Here is a 20,846-nt window from a genome sequence, read left to right on the forward strand (position 1 = left end):
TAAATCATGTATGCATTGTAATAAATCCCCTCTCTGTGGGTACACTCTCAAGGGTTTTTGCCATTCTGTGATTCCATCTGGATGTTTTCCAGTCTGTATTTAGATTCCTTTTTAGTAACTGCAGTGGTGGAGAAGTTTAGGTTTTCTCACTTAAACAAAATAATTCAAGAGACTATTACATACCATTCTTACTCTTTTGAATATTGTCCCAATATTAAGGCCTGTTTATTTTACAAATCTGACTAAAAGGGCTGATCCATGTGAGTTGGGTTTGGATTAAAATCTGGGGGGTTTCTTGACCTATCACTGTTTATTTGTGGTGTTTATTCTAAGATGACTGTTCTAAAGATTTATGATAAAATTTTAACGGTATTCCATTTAATAACCTGAATGATACCTTTCCTAGATTTCCAGGTACCAGATAAAAAGAATATTGGTTATATTGTGCAGTGTTTTTCACCATAACAAACAAAAAAAATCCTTTAAAAATTGGAACTGTTTTGATCAACTGAAAAACATTGAGTCGAATTCGCACTCACTGTATTTTTCTGTGTCACCCTTCTGTTCTGTAAAGGAGATTTGCCCATACAAAGAGTGGTCTGGAGTACTAATACAGCCATCCTTCACGGTCCCTAGAGCTGGTGGTAATGTCAGTCAAGGCTGCTGAAGGGATTGTTAAAACCATAACCCTGACTTTGTTATTCTAGTGAGTTAACATTCTTTGGAAGAGTGTTTTCTTTCATCTAGTAAAAGCAAAGTTATAATTATTTTGCAACACGGCTGTGATTTCCATCCACAGACTTTCTGCAAATCCTGAATATTTCCCAGCCTTTGCTTTTCGTAAATTAAGATCATTAATGTAATTTAAATGCCTACAAAATATGTGACATATGTATGGCTCTGAAACCAATGTTGAGTATATTCTTGCAAAACTGCATTCTGTTTAATACATATCTACCCCTCCCTCCCCCCAGACCTCCAATAATTTCTTGGTTTGGAATAAGAACATCTGTTGTTTCAGTTTAAGTTTTGCATACTTAGCATTTACTTTCAAATTTTTCACCTATCTTCTATTTTCTCTCCATACTGTCTCCTTTCAGATCTGTAGGGAGCTCCCTAGTAACTTGATAATTCATGGAAAACATTAATTTCAGTCTAATTTTCTCTGAGTGACAGCCTATGGAAGAGAGAGAATAATGTAGACTTAAATTATCCAAATTTTTTTTAGTCAAAAAAGGAGTCCTCAGGTTATTTTTTTGATTATAAATTGTACTTAGAAATATATTTCAAGAAATCGTATGCCAGATTTTGCTGGCAGAATAAAGAGGGTTAGAAAGAACAAATAAATTTTAAGGAAAACTCACATTTCCAACCAAAATATCACCATCACTTTTTTCCTAGTAGTGTCACAGCAAAAATGTGCTTTAGTTTTTGTGCCCAGTGAGAAATGTCCTTGAAACTTTGTTGTGCCATTCCTAACAAATGCTGAACAAAGTATAAGGGAATAGTCTGTCAAAGATGAAAACCCAATTTGTGAGTGGTAATTACCGGTAGAAAATTCCTACTCTGTCTCATGGCACTGAGGATTATGGGAAGACATATCACAGTATGAATTACCCATAATTATTATGAACAATTTGAAACAATACAGTTTTGTTTAAGGCACATGGAAGACTATATCACTAGGAAATAGAAAAAAGCTTACCTTAGGAAAAAAAAAAGGTACAAAGAAGAATGACAGTGTTTTCTGATTATCTTTTCAGTCTATTTTAGGTCTTTTTGCTCATTTCTAGGTACAATTTACACGCTTTTCACATGTTACTAAAATAATGGATTTAACAGCATGTGTGTATTTTTTCATAAGCGTCTTGTGCTATACAAAGCCCCTGTAGTTTTGATGACATGCTCTGGAGTAATAAAGAACAATTTTTTTCTGTGAACTAAATTAAATGGATTAAACTTTCTCAAACATTTTACCTAGCAATACCTGAGATTTTTCAGATAAGCAGAAGCTATAATTGAGTGAAAGATTTCTGCAGGCTCTAAGGTTTTGTTAATTGCATCTTTTTTTTCCTAAGCTGAACATGAGCTATAAAAACATTTAGTTTTGTTTTTGCTAGTATTACAATTGATTCCAGTTCCAATAAGGGTTTAAGTTGACACAAAGTAAAATCATTGAAAGAAAATGCAGGCAAACCTTGATAAATACCAGATGAAATTGTGTTGGTATTCAGTTAGACTCATACACACATTGTATTAATAATAATAAAAAGAAGTTCAAAACCATGATCTTATTTCATAAGGATTTTTTTCAAAAAATTGATTTTATCAGCCTACATTATATTTCTTCAAAATGGAAATTCACACTGACTAGTTCAGCATGGTGACTTGGAAATTTTGAACCCATGACTTCACTAATGCCACAGGCGTGACTAAAACAGTATAGTTGAAATTAATCTTTTTTTAGACATTAATAAGTCATAGTGAAAAGAAATAATTAGCATATCTTTGGGCCAACGGAAGAACACTGAAAAAGAAGTCAAGTAAACCAGAGCATTTCAAGATAATTGCCTGGCATACATCATTTATTCCAGATTAGCCAAGGTCATGCACTTGATGCTCCCAGTTTTTGCATCCATATATGTGGTCATTGTTGCCATCAAATTGCTGAATTTTGATGGCTATATTTAATGGACTGAGAATAGACCATGAAGAAAAGTACTAAGAACAGCAAATGTAAAAATTGCATACTCCATTCAGTTCAATAGTGACCTTTTTAACCCTGCTGTATGCAGGAAATATCCACTTGTATTTTAGTAATTACATTAGCTTCCTTAATGGCATTTGATACAGATGGTATAGGAGGAACTTATCTGCAGCTGAAGAATGCAGGCAACAGTTTTAGTTTGAGTGGCAAATACTTTTTCTCATTAGAGTTAAGGAGGGGGAAGAGAACTGAAAATAGGTTTATGTGCTCTCTTCAATCAGAGAAGCCATTATTTTTCCAAGCTTGTTATATAATTTTTTCCTCATTATGTTATAACTAATAAAATTTTGCACATACTAAAAACTCTGCAAGATGGTAAAGAGGAAGAAAAAATACAGTTGTTAGCACATTTGGAACTTAGAAAATCAATTGGAAAATTGGTATTTATTCTGATTCATACTACAAATTCTATTTTTAATTTTATGAAGAGACCTCAACTAGTTTATGTCTTCTGCACTGTCTGGAAAATGAGAGAACTTTCCTACCCCTCTTCTAATTTTTGTCTGTCAGGATATAGATTGTGCACTGAGGGAAATTTTTTTTTTGTTCCTGTTCTATGCCAAAAGAAATTATTCAATTCACACAATTCGGACTCCTAGAAGAGAGGAGGGTGCAAATTTAGAAACAGAGAGTAATAAGATTACCTTTTTTTTCTGGTTTATGAAGGAAAAGTTAAATAGGACAGGGATTGTGTTCTTCCTAAACTTGCTCCTGCAGCTTTTGATGATGCAGGATCTTCATAATGCAACCAGAGATAGCATTCTGGCAGTTTTTCCTAACAGGCAGAAATGGATCTGTCCTCCATTAGGTCTGATCTGTTTTTATTATTCTCAACTATTGATTGCAGAACAACTCTGACAGTAGATTTTGATGATTGATTGTATTTTGTGTAACAGGAAAAAAAAAATCTTTATTTATTTCAAATCTTAACTGCTCAATCAGGAAGAAGCAAAAATGGGAAGAAGCACAACAGAGCCCTTGGCAGCTAGGATGGAGGAAATGGAGCATATAATGGAGGGCACACACTTTCCCTCGTGGTTTGAGTGAAAAGAGTCCCTGAAGTAGGATTAGGGGGCTGATAAGTAAGAAATTTATAAAGTGAAATGGTGGCTCTGCTGTAAATGCTTCACATTTCTGTATTCTGATTTGCTTCAAGGAATGTATGATATGAGCACTTAAAGGTGAACCGAAAGTACATCAAGGTGCACAGGATTCCCCATTTTCCGAACCACTCCCAATTCTGCTTATTTATAAGTAGAGAGCTGCACACTTGATTTCTGCAGTAGACTGAGACAAACATCATTGACACAGTGACCTTCTTTAATGAGGCTTTCCTATCTCTCTCAGTATTTTCGTATGAGAGAAGTGCTACAGTCTCTATGATAATTATTTGTTTCTTTTGGACATGGAAACCAGCCTTTTTTAATACTAGTGGTTATGAGAGGTGTTAATGGCTGTTACCAATGGGTTGTTTCATCAGCAGGCAATTAAAGAGCTGGTTATAACTAACGGGCCTGCTGATATGCTAACCAGATGTCAATTCTGTATCCTTCTCGTTCTTTTTCTGATATTCACCAAAATCAGTTTGAGTCTCCTTTCCAGTGCTGGACTGCTTCAAGCTTGCAGCTCATTAGATGTGATGTGTAAAAATTATGAAGTAATGTCCAGAGGAATAGTGAAAAGACATCAGTTTGAGGTCAGATGACCATTTAGAGCCATATCATTATCAAGTTATTAAAAAGTTAGGAAGAGTATATAAAAATTCTTATTGGAAATAGATAATCTGGGTCTATGCAATTATGACCACTTCAAACAGTCCTGTTTTGTCATGTCTGCAGGTTTGTGTTACTAGGACTAGATCATTCTTGTTATCTGGATGATAATCATGAGTACTTATTCTAGCTTTGTGCCATTTTAGGAGTGTTTTTTCAATCCACACTCTAAATTTTTTTCACATTTTTTGAAGCTGCACAGGTAGCATAAGAATACCCAACTGTCTTTGAAAGTTAAGAACTTCTAATTTAATTAAGCCAGAAAATATTCATTATGTGTTTCTCTTCAAAGCACATATTTTATATCAAGTTTTCTTTTTGAAAACCTGGTGAAGACACAAAGACAGTACTGCTGATTCATAATCATTTTTATGTAATTTAGTTGGTTTATTTTTCATAACTGTGTATAATTCTTATTCTGGATACATTTTTCTGTTGATGTAAAATCAGAAGTAAGAACGTTGAAATTTAGAAGACTGTAGCATGGGGATAGGTTTCCAAGAGCATTATTTTGCCTTAGTCGTGTTTCAGTACACCTGAGGTCTGATTTTGAAAGATGATGAGTGTGTGACAGAAAGGGGGTTATTTTGGTTGGGGTTTTTTTGGTTTAGTTGTTTTTTGTGTGGAGGTTTTTTTGTTTTCTTTTTTTTGTTTTTTTAATTTTAGTTTTACAGAATAAGAGGTGAATTCATATTAAACCAGACAACATTCTATGATGAAATACTTGATGTGTCTGTCCTACCTGCATTGGCTTAACTGTAGAGTTCAGTCTTCTGTTTGGATTTTCTTTGTCAGCTTCCAAACCGTGGAGGTAGCCTGCAGGTGATAAGTATCTCATTAATCTTTCTGATCCTCTAGCACTTGAGCATGAGAATAGCTGATCAATTACAGCAATTGTCTCCCTAAATGAGCTTTGCACATCTGCCTCTTATTTCATTAACTGTCTGCCCCTATATCTGATAGAATGGAAGCCTAGTGGCTTCTTACAGCTTGTTCTGTGTTACTGTACAATAAGGATGGGGCTGTTAGCAAAATGGGCACAAAAGGGTATTTATCCACTACCCAAAATAAATATACATGCTACCATGTTAGGAGTGCTTTTGTCTCTAATCACTGTTTGTAGAAACCTTCTTAAAGCACATCAGTTTGCTTTCCAGACACCTATTTAGTTCTTACTTGTAAGCTTATTTGTAAATTTATCCTTTTTATAACATAGCCAAGGTGTTTCCATGCCCTAAAGCACAATATCAACGTCTAGATGGTTTTAGATAACAGAAACTAGCACATGTAAAGTTAACAGTAGAAATGAAATTTCCTTCAAGTGTCCTCACAATGCATCTTTAAAATACTTAGATATGGCATTCTTCTCTCAGAAAGTAAATTTACATTCCCAAAGCTGCAAACAAGTATTTGCAATAGTGACAATGTTATTAGGTATTTATTATTTGAATTAAGTACAAAACAGTGAGTAACAGACTACATAATTCAAGGTTTGTTGCAAGAAATATGTCCTAGAAATTATGGCATTTGATTTTAATAAAAATAGGATTTCACATGAATACTTCTTTCATTAATACTCAAGCTTTCAATTACATGATAATCAATTACCAGATTAAAATTAAAACAATGGCTAAGCAGAGGCTTTATTCTTTACCTGTTATTAACACATCACTTTATTCTTAGGAATTTACATGATCTAATATTCAAAAGCTGTTAACTTATGTTCATCATATATTAAATTGCTTTGAATTATACCAATATTTATTTATTTATTTATTTGTTTAAATGAGTAAGCTAAATGCCAAAAATAATTAGAAGACATTCTGTCCTGAACTGGTCTAGATTATTCCAGATGATTCTTATGAACATTTAAATATCCTTGAATCTGAAATTCTCAGTTAATTGTGCTTGAAACTTGTTTTAGTCTGTTTGAGTTATAAAAAATATACATTTTATATATTTTATGGATCTCTGGAACCATGGAGCTATAATGTCAAAATACCACCACCTTTTAAACTAATTTTTGACTGTTTTAATTGTTTCAGGTCTTGTTTGTATGAAGTCAAGTACTTCAGTGGTTGAACTGGTTATGCTGCTTTGTTCACAGGTAAGACGTCTCTGGTTTTGATTGCATTAATTTGCTTGTGTAATCACTGCCAGCCAAAGAATTGTATCTGGCAGTTTGTTTTATACTTCCATTTCATTACAAAAACAAATACAAATTAGTTTCTTCTGGTAATATAAAAATGGTAATTTTTTTTTTAGATATATATTCTATTGATTTTCTATATTTACAGGGTATACAAGGTATATTTGCATTTATGTTCTAAAAGTGTATGGATGTACATTATGCATTTTCTTTTTGTATGAACTCTCATTCAAGCCTCTTCTTATTTAGAATATGTAAGTAGGACACTGTGGTCATAATTTTATGTTGAAATCTATCGTTGAATAAGTTATTTTTTAAAACTTTACTTTGTGCTGACTTTATTACTTTTGATATACATGACATAACAGTGAATATTTTATGTAGCTATCGGTATATAAAAAGCCAAGAAACATGGATTAGGTAGTCCTCAAGAACTGGTGAAGCAGAACATTTCTATATAAGAATTCTGTGGTTAATTCTTGGGGTTTTAACACAGCAGTAATGGGTTTCACAGAAATCTAAATTAATTAATGTTTTGAAATGCTTCAAAAATAAAATATTGAAAGCTAAACTAGTTTCTCATACTGTTTGGATTATTTATATATCAATTTTCATAGTATTTGTTTTGATGGAACTGTAATTGACTAATATTGTGTATATACCCTTTTACTTTGAACTGCCAGTAAGAAGTTATCAGCAGACATTTTAGAACTTTGTTCACTTTGTAGAATGTAAGAAAAATATGACTTCCCAACAGATGCAATAAACTTTACATGTTTTTTCATATTTCTGTAAAAACTTATAACAGCATTTCATTAATTAAGTTCCCCACAGAACTATAATACCAGTTCAACTCAAAACAAGTTTGTATATAAAATGCCCAGGTTAACTTATTATATAACTATCAAAGAAAATTACTACTTTGTAGCTTTTCTTAAGCATTCACTACTGCACATTGACTGTATACACCAAAAATATACTCTAAACAAAGGCATTTCTAGGGACAATTGAAATGGAGATGTACTTTTGAGAAATCTAACTGAAAATAATAAACATTTACAACTGGTTTTGAGGGAGAGTGTTTCAACTTACCTTGCCTGTCTGTAGGTTGCATTTCTTCAAGCTTGTGTCATAAGGAAATCATTAAATGTTGTTTTCCTTTTTATTTTTTTCTTCTTCCTTTTTTTTGTCTTCCTCTTTTAGAGGGATATCAGTTAGAGAAAAGTAAAAGAAAAATAGATCCCTGGCAGGAATCCTCAGTGGGATTTCAACTTCAAACTTTCTCTAGCAGGGCACTTGAAAAATTTGTTACCTAATGGTGAAGTCCTGGGTTCCAAGAAAATTCCAAAAGATCCATTAAGCCTTTTGAGCTTAATGTTCATGTCATACAACTTTTTTCTTTTCTTTTTAGCAGCTCTTGAAACATTTTTTTCGAGAGAAGGAATAACTTGCAGTCCGTTCTTCCCTAGCCTTTGGTTTTACTGCAGTTCTCAGGAATAAAGTGGAATGTAGCATTAGGGTCTAGTATCTTTGATGGCCTCATCATCTAATCATAGGTTTAACATTACTCATTTGCTGGCTCCAGGAATTCCTGCCATTAAGGGCCCTAGAGATGAAACTTTGCCTCAAATATTGATTGAAAGGAAGAGAGAGAAATTTAAGCTCTTTCTGCAATGCTCTTTCTTTAGACATCTCAGTAAAGCTATCTAACAAATGCAGCAAAAATCAATTTGTTATTTTTATGACTACTATACATGTTGAGTTTTATTTCAAATTATTTTAAAAATAAGGTTCACTTTACACCTGGAATAATGGGAAGAGCCTAATCATTTTGAAGCTTCAAACATTAATTTTTTTTCAGTGTTTGCTTAGAACTCTTTTCCATCTACCTAATTACTTGGGGAAATTGCAAGCTTTTAGTTTTTGTACCTCGTTCGATACTTCAGGGTTGTTTTCTAAATACGGAGGATTTTGTCTCCAGATATCCATTTAATAGGAAGTATTTCAGGAACTAATGCTGTAGTGTTTGTTGGGGGAGTCATGGTAATTGTTTCTACAGGAACTGGTCAACAGGGGGCGGTAGTGGTGCAAATGGCAGTCTCCTCCCCTCACCTTCCTGACCTCTGGAATATTCTTCTGAACGGCAGCATCTCCCCACAACATAGTGGTTAATATCCTGCAGGTGTAAACGAACCAGTCTGTGCTTCTATTCATCTACGGGGAAGATTTTTTATTTTTTTCTTTTTTTGCTATTTACACTTTAAAACTATCTGTCAAAAGAAAGCATGAGATAAATGCTATGAAAATAGTAATACATAAAATAGCTAGAAGAAAATGACAGCCAAATATTATAATCCAGCCTAATGCTAGCAGAATTTGGAATTAGGATCATAGATGTCGTCCACAGCAAATGAGGATAAGTCATCTCTATAGAAAGAAAAGACAGCACTACCTGAGTTTTTCCTTATGACAAATTAAGCAATATGAACTGGAAAGACTGCATAGAGTATGTAGTTTGTGGGTTTTTAATAATTACAGTGTAAATAGGACTTTTCTTCCTAGCATGGGTAAATCCTTCATATTCAAATTGAATGACATTTTACAGATTATGTGGGGAAGTTTGAAATGTGTCACTCAAAAGATAGATGAGGATAATAAAAACCTTTGAAAAGTACAATTTTGTTTGCACAGAACAGAGTAACACTAGACATTGAAAAGGAAAGGGAAATGCAAAGTTTGTTTTCCTTTCATTTGCTACAGCAAATTAGATGCTTTTATGCTTTTTATGTTGGAAATTCCATGTTAACGACTACAGATTAGCAAGGATGTCAGAATTTTTTTTCTTATCTGAGCTCCTGAATAAAATCAACATTGCCAGCGGCTCACATCCAAGGTATGGTCTAAATTTACATGAAATATCACATTACAAATGTCTGAAGGTACATGTCATGGATAATTCAGTTCATATGGGCAGGCTTTTAGGCTCTGAGGGATATGCAATCAAGCCTTTCCCCCAAAGGAATTTGGAGATTCTGTGAAAAATACATTTTAAGTTTTAAAGGAACTCCTGTATGAATGGTACATCATTTGTAGGTTTGGGGAAGAACAAAAAGCCCTAGTCTGTCTTTTCAGAATCTATCTTGTACTGCAGCTTATATTTTTTCCAAGTAACACCTACTACACTAGATTACAATTTTGGTCAATTTGAAGGGTTTCTTTTTTGTATTTCTTATATGAACCATAATCACATCCAAGTACTTAAAAAAAATTCTAGATAATTGATAATAAACATATAATGATTTTCACTTTTCCTAAAATAGACATTTTTATTTGGATTTGGTTTATTTTAACATGAAATGGATGAAGATGTGTTATGTTTGACAAGATCTGTGCTTGATTAGCTGGTCTTTGTTCCTTCAGCCTAGTTGAGCATGTCACAGCTGTGTTGCTATTGGAGTGGCGGATTTCTTCAATAAGCCATGCAGTTTAAGAAAAATGCATCCATTTTTTGCAGTGTAGTTCCTTCTTACATCAGATTTAGATTTCAATTACATTTCTTTTCATATTCTTTTTTTCTTCCCTCCCCCCCCCCAAACCAAAAAGCTACAATAGTTTCTAATTACTTCCAGATCTTTTGTGGACACTTCTCCTTGGGGAGACAGCTTCTGAAGAAATTGAGTAGTTGTGCCCCAAAGGAGTTTTCTCTCATGCTACTTGTATTTTTCTGTATCTTATCTATTAACAAGGGAAATTTATTTTCTTAAAAAGAAAATACTGCCTCATTATTTAAGACATCTTGTTACTCAATCTGTTTAAAAATACAACTATTTTAAAGATAAATGCCTCATTGTTCTAAATGGCAGAAAAAATTTGGAACAATATCAAGAAATAAATCCCACTCTAAGGAGAGGTGTGAAAACAAATGAACAAATACCCCAAAGATGTGCCTGGCTGGTGTAAATACAGAAGGAATCCTCAGAGAGGAAATTTGGTGGTAATTTTATCTCCGAGAATTGAGAAAGACCCATCAACCAGGCACTGCAGGGATTTCAGTAGACACCAGCACACCTAAATGTACATTCTGCCTCAAAGTATGAGATAGGTCTTCAGAAACTGGCAATTGCTCAACACAGAAAACAAGAAAATAAAACTAAAAAAAAAATAAGTTTAAAAAGAAATCTTTTTTTGATCCCTGTAGCTGACTAGAAGCCCTGAAATGAGCAATTCATATACTAGAAGCACAGTGCACAATTCTTGATATTAAACATGCTGTATACAAGGCTTTCTATAAGAGTGTAAGGAGGAATTGTCCAACTCTGCTGTGCAGAAACTTTTTACTTTTCATTACAGATTTTCCTTTTTTGTAATATTTCTTGTCTGTTTGCTCTTGTTGCCAATATGAGATTCAACTTTAATTATACTTTTTCTTCTCCCTCCAGAGGTATTTCTAGAGTTCTCCTAGTCTATAATTTTTTTAAAATAAGTGATAGCCATTTCAGAGTAACTGTGGTAGCAAAACAGTTACGGAAGTGTTTGCTATTTGTCTTTTTGACACCAGCTGCAATAGGAAAGGCTGAAGATAAGTTAAAAATAATTGCTTCCCTTAAATCTAAGGGGAAAAAACCCCTGCAACTTAATCTACTAGGAAATGAAGTTTGATATAACTTCAATGATGAAATTAGGGTTGGTTTTGTAAAATCCTATGAGGATATAATTTTTAATCTCCCTTTTCCTTATCATTGCTAACAAGTTGGACATTGTATTTTTGCTTGCATTTTCCCATTTCTTCTGTTGCATTATCCACTGGCTCTTTGTACTAGTGGAAATAGGAGACAACATTAATATAATATCACTGCAAAAGTCTGAATTAAAATTTGGTTTTATAAAGGGGAATGATGCATAGAAACACATGTGCCAACACACAGAAACTCATTATTTCAATAATTCTTTTTTTCCAGCATATCTTTAAAACATTTATCCTAACAAAGTTCTATATCTGCCACACTGCTTCCATCCTGCAGCTTCTCTGCTAACCTCACTTTCATACCAGTGCTGATATTTACATGATTAACTCACAAACACATGTGAAAACTACTCAAACATTTGTTCCCTGGTTTAGTGGGTTAAGTGAAGAGTCTCATTCAAAAGCCACCAGAGCTACTCAGAGAAAAGGATTCAGGATTGAAAAACTGGGAGCACAGAGGAGAAAAGAGAAAACACAACTCGTGTTTTCATGGCAGCAAGATGTAAGTTCAGATCTCTGCATCTAATAGAATCATATTCTTAGGCTACAGTTTTAGTGGTCAGTTTAGGCTTCTCTCTGGCCAAGATCACACTTGCAGATGGTTCATATCTTCTCCATGCCTAGCTCCATATTGCTGCTGATCCGTTTCATCAGTGTAGGTAATGGTGGAAACAGTCACATCAAACCAAAAATTAACTCTGAGTAAAAAGTTATTTTTAACTAATTATGCTTCTTAGGTAGCTATGAAACCAAGAGCTGATAGCAGGAAGCAGACCGATGGCTGGGGCTCTAGGAAATTCAGGCTGCCTCTGTGACAGTCAAGATACAAGAAAGGAATTTTGGCATTTGATGAGAGAAGTTAGAGCAAGACCAAGAAGTTAAAATGAACAAAAAAAACCTCCACAGATTTACATATGCTGGACAAGGCAGTAGAAATGCATATAAAATTGTCAGCAGTGTCGCTCCAAACTGAAGCTTTGTATCTTCACATTTTACCACAGGTTTCAATTTAAGCTCAATAACTGGAATCCTTGTAGGTGAAGCAAGTACTCTCTATAATATTCTCATCCTATTTGGACTACATAAAGGTCCGTCAAGAGGAAGCAAGATTTCTACTGTGTCCTTTGCAGGATCAAACATGGTACAGCTTAAACACATATTTAGGTTCTAATGTTGGTTTTGGGCTCTTCATAATCCACCACATGGCTTATACACAAATAGGTTGTTATACACACTTAGTGTAATTTCTAAAATGTACTCTAGTACATGCTAAAGGAGAAGCCAAAAAGTTTTCCCTTTTTATGTTTGGGTTTGTCTTTTTTTTTTCTCTAAAATTAAATAGTTTCCTGAGGAGATGGATTTTTGTGGTTTTTTTTTTTTTCGATTTTCCCCCCAGCATTTCCAAAAGGTAATAGTTTTTCATTACCTTTTCCCTTTTTTTTTTTTTAAATATACATATGCTGAAGAGGTATCAGAATTTTCTTGCATTGTCCATGTGTGGAATGTCTTCCAGCCCAATCTGTCTTCATCTCTTGGTCATCTGCTTCTGATAATCTAGCTTTCAAATGGAAACCATTAGTATATTCTTTCCTACTTGTTGAGCGATTTTACTTTCATCATCATACTGTGAGGTGTCCTTACAGATTCCCATACATTCAGAAAATTAATTCTGTGTTCTGCTTTTAGTAATAAGCAGAATGTTTTCTTTTTTATCTTCTACCAGAGTTGTAAAGGAACTTCTGGTCCTTTCTCTTGTCTGTCCTTGTCAGAGTACTTTTGTAAAAAAATATTAAAGAATGCACACCAGTGAGATGCTGATCTGAACAACTTCAGTATTCATGGCAAAACAGGCAGAATCAGAAAACTGTAAGAATCAGCTTCTCCATATTTCATGTGGCAAGGTGTCTTCCCCTGATTTCTCTATAAAGCTGCCTACGCAATTGAGAAGGATCTTAGATCAGGAGGAAATACCTAGAAAGTCAGTGAGTTGGTATTTCTTAAAGAGCTGAGAAAGGATACAAAGCTCATTACTGGAGCCCATCATTATTAATAAATATACCATAGTTTTCAGGGAGTTCACTATAATGGAGACAACATCAGGTGTACTTTTCTGTACATCCGAAGATTGATTGATTGATTGATTGATTGTTTTTGGGAAGACTTCAAATTAGTTATCTATCTCTAACATCAAAGAGTGGTTGAGTAAAAAGTGGACTGGTATTTAGGATTGATTGCCATACATAGCATGCATGTTGTTAATAATAATTTTGGCATCTCTTAATTTTAAAAATATTTTTCCAGTCAGGTTGTAAGCTATAAAAGTTGTGGAGATATATTTATCTTGTAGCACATATCTCCTGTCTGTGTTAGAAAATATGTAGAATTTCTACAAGATGATGAAGGTTAATTTTCTAAATAAATTTGACCATTTCCCTAGTGTAGTTTGAATAATATAAAGGTTTTTGCAATTGTAGATATTTTTTTTCTTTTTTTTTCTTCTAAGATACCAATGAAATGCTCCTCTGGGAATGTTTGACTTCATTTTCAAGATAAATTGGGCAATTACCACAGGTGATCAGAAGGGCAATGGGTCTGTGTGTTTCTAAGAAAGTGAAAAATTAGCATGTTATTTCAAGTCAAGAAAATAGAGGGAAAAAATGAGGCTGTAGTCTTGTGAAACTGTAATCTAAAACTTTCTATTACCTTTGTTTTATTAGATTCATATTCATGTAAATAGTGTTATGAAAGTTTCACATTCTTTTCCTTTTTGAGATTTGGCCAGAGGCCAGGAGTATTCCAATACTTGCAGATTTTCCTTCCAGGAGGATGTCATCAGTCATTCTGCAACTGCCTTATTGTGGGAAATAGCCACTTTTAAAATGGATGACCAATTACAAAAACCTAAAATTGATCCCAAATTTAGTGAAATAGTAGACCAAAAGTACATTTTAGTTATCCTCTATCAGCAGTCAATGTGAGAGAAGTATAGAGGCAATGTTACTGGAATTCTTAGAGCTGATTCTTGTTCCAAACAATAATGCAAGGTTTTCAGACTCTGATATCTTTAAGTAAATTCTAGGACTGGTAGGGACAGTTCTATGATCTTAAAAACAGTATAATCACCTTAAAAATTGATGAAACTGTGTCTTGAAATCAGTTTTCCTGTTTTTACCTGCTTTTCCCTGCTTTTAATAGACATGGTTTTCTGCCATAAAAAAAACCACAAAACATTTTGTACATCGTGTAACATTTATTTTGAATATTTCCTCCTAAATGAAGTAAAGCAAGTTATTGGTGATTTTTGGATAAGAAGTTACTGGTGATTTTAGGAGGTAACTCCACAACATGGAGTTCAAACCTGAGCTAAATTACATGCATGTTGTGAATTGCAAACACATTTTTATAGTTTCCATTTCCTGCTCCAGATGAAAGCTAGCACCTGTTCAGCTCCATACAAGATTTTCCACCAAATATATTCAAGGTTCTCGAAAGAAGAAAGTTGGTATAATAGAATTTCATCTGTCTCAATAAGTTTTAATTACAATGCAGTGATCAAAGAGTTAGGGTGTCGATGGAGTTATCAACATCTTAAACTAGAAAATTCTCTAAATGTTCAGTACAAGAAAAAAATTAACCTCAGATCAATTTAAGAAATGGAGAACAGAGAAGTCCAATAAAGATACAATTAATTGACACTGTAGCACCTGTAGTTCAAATTGTAAGCAAAGATTATTTGGAAAGAAATATAAATTGAAATAAGTTCTTAACATTCCAAGTCTAGTTGTTTCTTTTTCACCCCTCCACTACTTTTTTCCAATGAAAATTTTCTATTATCAGTTTAAGATGCCTGGATAGTCTTTTCCTTTTTACTTTCTTTCTTGTTTTGTATGTATACTGAAGATTGGAGAATTTTAAAGAAATAGGAATTGGAAAATGCACTCAAAAGTAAAAATTGTGATGCTATCAGAGAGTAAATAAATGTACACTATGTTTTATAAGAAAACCAACTGAATTTCAAGTAATATCGGTACTGTGTTATTCGTCTCCTGTCCTCTGCATGAAGAGTTTCATAACAGGTTTCAGTCTGAACCTTCTTTCAAGAGATGGTACTGCTGCATTCTTTATGCACTGACGCTTTTCAAGCAATGACAGAATAGATTAGGAGGGCAAGTTAAGTGGGGGACAGGAAGGTGGCAATTTCCATTATCCTAATAATTGAGTACATTTTTTATTAATAGAATTTACTACAATTTTGCATCATATAAATTATTTACAACAAAGCCATACTGGAAGTAATCAAACTGAATGTCTAAAGTCATAATGTTTAGTGATTATGTTCGAAGACAATTTTTAAATTTATTTATCAATAAAGTTAAAAAACAAATTTTCATTCATTTTCAGCGCAAAGAAACGATGTCATCATTCTTGAACACTGTCAGTGTTAGCCTCTGAGTCTTCTACACCCCACCTTGTTCTGAGTCATCCCCACTGCCTTACCAAGCAGGAGCCCCAAGGAAAGAAAGATCCATGCATTCTTGTATAGAAGTAGTTGTCTCATACATGATACTGTCAAAAGCTTCTGTTACTTCAGCATGTAATTGACACCAGCATTTTTGAGGCACAGAAAAGGCTTCAAGCTCTTGCCCTAATGCTCAGAAGATTCATGATATGAGCTACACCAAAACCACATGAGTCTAGTCATTCAAGCACTTAGCTGCTAATAACCAAATGACCATGTTGTGATTCTACTCGGCTTTAGCATAAATCTTCCAGCTACTGTCCCTGCATCCATTTCATTTGGTGTTTGTTTTTTAGCTTCTTGCACTTTGGGGTTGAGAAAGATTCCTTTGGAATCCAGGAGAATATAAACAAAATTACTCCACATGTTATTCCAGTTCTTAAAGTACATGCAATGACACGAATGGCCATTGCAAAGGCAACGGTAATCTGGCATTGAAAAATGGCAGTTTCAGTCTATTGTTTACATCTTTTAAAAACAAAATGGAAAAAGAAAATCACATATATAGGTCATCTCTCAGGATCAAGAATCCTTTATGTTAATTATGCCTAAAAGTGAGAGGAAATTGTGGCAGTAATGATTTTTCCCTTATTTGTGGATTTATGGAGGATTGAGAGTCTGTAATAAATCTTGTAGTAGATATTTGTAGTGAAACAATGCATGAACCACGCATCCTAGTTTTTTCCTGATTCTGCTTCATTATGTTTTTCACTAGTTTTGGGTAGATAATTGGGCAAGTTTCAAACATTTTTATAATGAATAAAAACTTCAGAGAAATTGATGCAATTTTCCACCTATGGAGATATAAGAGATTTGTTTGCTTCCATGTAGATATCTTCTTAGTGGCTTTTTAGGCTATTTAAGATATCTCACATAAAATCCAGTTAGCCATTTTGGATGTCCTACGGAATCTGAGACATTTGCACTGAGCAGGAAGATCTGACAAAATACTCGCATGAATCTCTTGGGCTTTTGTAGACACAGGTAGACCCTCTGATTATTTTTTAAAAATTAATTAGCATGCTTTCTTCGACCTGACTTAGGAAGTCTTGATTCTTTTATTCTCTCTCTTTTCAAATTATTTCCTGATTTGTAGTCATACCAGTTCTGCCTTCCTAACTGCAAAGTCATAGCAGCTGTGGTGCAGAAAAGCATCTCAAAAGAAAATGCTAATAGTGTTTTAATAGTGTACAGTAAAAGGCTCTGATAAAAAAGAAAATGCTACACTTTGAACATCATCTCTAACCCAAACTTTTGGTTTTTAAAATGTCTCAAGTTGCCTGTGTTTAGTTAATTGAATTCTTTCGTTCTTAGTTTCTCAGAATGATTTTCTACTCTACACAGATGTTTTAATTTCTTCCAAAAGTGATATCATTAGATTCAGTTGCTGGATTTGAAAAATAACAAAATCAACAGCACTGAAGAAAGGACATGCTACAATGGTTTTCTAGCTCATAAGCTCGAGTCTTGAGTGCTGATACTTTGTCTTCTCTAACCCGGAGTTACCTTCTCAGCCAGGGGTCAAGAGTATGTTCGTTATTTGGGTATTTTAGTAGCTTGCCTTTTATAAAACCAATCATGAGTATTAGATTGTTCTTCTTGAGGTTTTTTTGAGATGCGTGAACTGGTCAAATCTGTGAATTTTCATATAATCAGTAAGAAGCAGTTTGCTGATTAGTGACTAGATTTCACAGCTACTCTTTGAGAAAATTTCCTTATCTGTGCAAAGGCATCTTTTTTCACCCATATTAGGAAACAAGAATTGTGAATTTTTGCCTGGTTTTTAACTCTTGGGAAAAAAATTAAAAGTAAATTAAGTAGTTTTGTAACTGTAGCCCTCTACCCATTGACAACATGAAGTCTTAGTCTAGGAAATCTGTGAACTATAATCCAGCTAATGTACTTTGTTTTGTTTTTCATTATGATGCAGAAGAAATCTTTATTGCTTTTTTAAAAAATTGTTAAGGAATTATTTCCAAAGAGAGAGAGAGATCACCCATTTTTCATCGGAAGTATCAGAATTCTTGATGTGATAGAGGCAGTGGGTTGTATGACAAAAGCTATTTATGATGCATTGTGAAACTTCTCTTTAACTTAGTGGTATATGAAGTAAAATCCTGTTAAATTTAATATCAGATGGTTTAAATTGGTTTGAAGTTTCATCTTGGAAATCCATGGTATCAGTAAAGCAATTTAAAAAATTAGTTTGTTATCCTAGGCTGGTTTTGTTTTCACTTATAATTGAAAAGAAGCAAAAATTGAACTCCGGGAGGATGGATTTTGCACTGATTATTTCCTGTCCTTTATAATAAAATGTACAAGGTGTAGCAGTGAAGTAACATGAAGAACATGCTTTCTTCCACTAATGTTCATTGGGCAACTGCATGAACTGGAGAAACAAGATGTGTTTTCATATTCTCTAGACAAGGAAACTAAAGCTTGCTTAAGAGTGAAACAGAAGACATGACCACATAAAATTTATTTGAAAGTCTGAATGAATTAGTTTTTAAATGATCAGATCATTCTTTTGGAGGAGGGGTATTGAGGGAAATTAAGAAGTTCTGCCAAAATTCAATCTCCTTAGGGAGTCACCAGAGTCAGCCTTAAAAATGTGGTTTAAAATCCTTGGGTTTTGATCATGTTATGTTTTATCTTCTTAGGAATGGCAAAATTCTATTCAGAAGAATGCAGGACTTGCATTTATTGAGCTCATCAATGAAGGAAGGTAATGAATTTTAAAGCTTTTGAACAAGTAGTCATTTTGCATTTATTCCATTGGGTGATAATACTTCCTCACCATCTGTTCCAAAAAGATTATGAAAAGGCCACGTTAATTAAGAGATTTATTGTATAGATACTTTATGTAGTAAATATTTAATTTGTGTGTAAATTTTGAAAATTTTGTTTATTGACAGAAGGAAATAGAATTCCCTTGAACTGTGTATAAGTTTAGGGTTATTTGAGAATTGAACCACCATTCTCCAGAGCAGCAAGGTTGTTTTACCCAGACAGTCCAGGGAGCCCAATCTGTAAAACCATCTGCTGCTCCATCTGTTTTAGGAGCACAGCATTCATTTTACAGAGGTATTTCTCTACGCTATCATTTCATGATTATTTTATCTAGAATTCCAGTCCAATTTGAGTCCTGTAAACCACACATGACATTATCTTTATATAAGCTTCCTTGATTTTGAAATTTCTAATGAAATTTTTAATCAATCCTCAAATAATTTTAATTCTATGTGTTCTACTCTGTGCATTGTTTCTCAGTACTTCCAGCCAGCAAGCTGGGAAGCAAAAGGAGACTCTTTGGCACTCTTTTGGTAGGAGAGTACCCAAGATAAACAATACTGCTTGTGCAATGTGTCTGATTTGTATTGGCCAACACATTGAATCTATTTAAATCTATATATTTTGGTATGTGCAGCTAAAAAAAAAAAAAAAGCAATACACCTGTTGAAGAGATGTTATTTTGTGTGATTTCTTTTTCTTCACCAAGGATATCTCATATACCAAAGTGAAGTATCAAGACTCTTTATTGTCTACTTTTTGTCTAGCTGATATTTTGGTGGTTAAATCATGTATTTATTTGGAATGAAATTTAGAAAATGTCAGAGTATAGAAATAAGGTAGGATGAGTATTAAAAAAAAAAAAAATAGGAGTGTGGTATTGACTAGTATTTGGCTGGTGTAAATTCTCCTGGATTCCCTGTGTACACTGAAATTATAGTGCTATATAGCAGTGGGCAATGTAAGTCCCTCCATTGGAAATTCCTCTTGCTATGAAGTGCAAATACGAGTTTTTACACCATAATAGGGCTCACCTGAGTGGGTCATGTACTGCATGTTGTACAAGAAATATTACCTGGCAACAGACTAAATACTTATAGTAAGCTTATGTTCTTGCATAATAATATGCAATGCCATTTGGACCTTTTTTATTTTCTCAGCTGGGATGTTGAGGTGAGATATTATTCCATGCTCACTATTGATAAAATGATTGTTCTGAACAAATCCTATATCTGCATATTTTTAGCAGTCAGGTTTTAAGATACCAGTGGACCTTCTAAATCCCCTGTAACAATGATTTTTCAAGTAGCATTTAATGAACCTTAAATCCAGTCATTGGGGTGTCTAATCAAACTGCCCTTGGACACATGTTCCTCCCTATACTTTTGTCAGCAAGGTGTTTTAGAATAAGTGCGTGTGTATTACTGGAATGCTCTTCTTTGCAATCAGCCTGTTGTTTTTTTTTTAATTTACCCTTTTGGGGACAAAGATAACAATCCTTTAACTGAAAATTGTTATAAATATTTATTCTGCTTAATAGCTAAACTTGTGAATGCAATTCATCAATCATAGCTAGAGAATGCAATTGTGCAGTTGTCAACAATTAACAGGACATAAACAGTTGATGAATGTGCATCTGAATTAAAGTGCTCCCTAGGATAACCTGAAATTATAAACTGGATCATTTAAAGGAATCTAACAAAGGATCTTTATAATTAAAACAAAGCAGGGTTAATGGGATGTAAAATTGCATATAATCGCTGTGCAATAATGATTGAATTTTAAATTATTAAAAGCAGAATGAAGACTAAGAATATTTTGAAGGACTTTCTGGGTAATATTTTGAGAGACCTGGGAAATAAATCAAAAGTTTTGAGAAAGATTTTTCTTTGGAATGTGAATGAAAATATGTATATGTAATGTAGAAGTCCACAGTTTTATTATCTTCAGTTAGACATTTATATTTTAATATATGGATACTATAAGGCATAAGTGCCTTATGGATCTTTGGATGTATTAGGAATGTTCTTATACAAAATGTTTCTGTTTAGGTGTAGTTTAAACAATTATATCTGTATTCCTGTTACTTTAACAAACTGCATTTT

At 33.6% G+C, this 20,846-nt stretch overlaps 1 protein-coding gene across 6 annotated transcripts in view; it reads left to right on the forward strand.

Annotated features, from left to right (window-relative positions):
* The window catches only part of NBEA (neurobeachin), a 452,087-nt gene that overhangs the window by 200,443 nt on the left and 230,798 nt on the right, over positions 1-20,846 (forward strand). For all 6 annotated transcript variants that reach the window (XM_088159561.1, XM_088159562.1, XM_014868920.2 and 3 more), the window contains 2 exons: positions 6,585-6,646; positions 18,612-18,676. In XM_088159561.1, the coding sequence (XP_088015687.1) occupies positions 6,585-6,646; positions 18,612-18,676 (127 nt within the window). The remainder of the gene's footprint in view (positions 1-6,584; positions 6,647-18,611; positions 18,677-20,846) is intronic.

This window comes from Sturnus vulgaris, chromosome 2 (genome assembly GCF_052056855.1).
Source record: "Sturnus vulgaris isolate bStuVul1 chromosome 2, bStuVul1.hap1, whole genome shotgun sequence".
NCBI classification, from domain to species: domain Eukaryota; kingdom Metazoa; phylum Chordata; class Aves; order Passeriformes; family Sturnidae; genus Sturnus; species Sturnus vulgaris.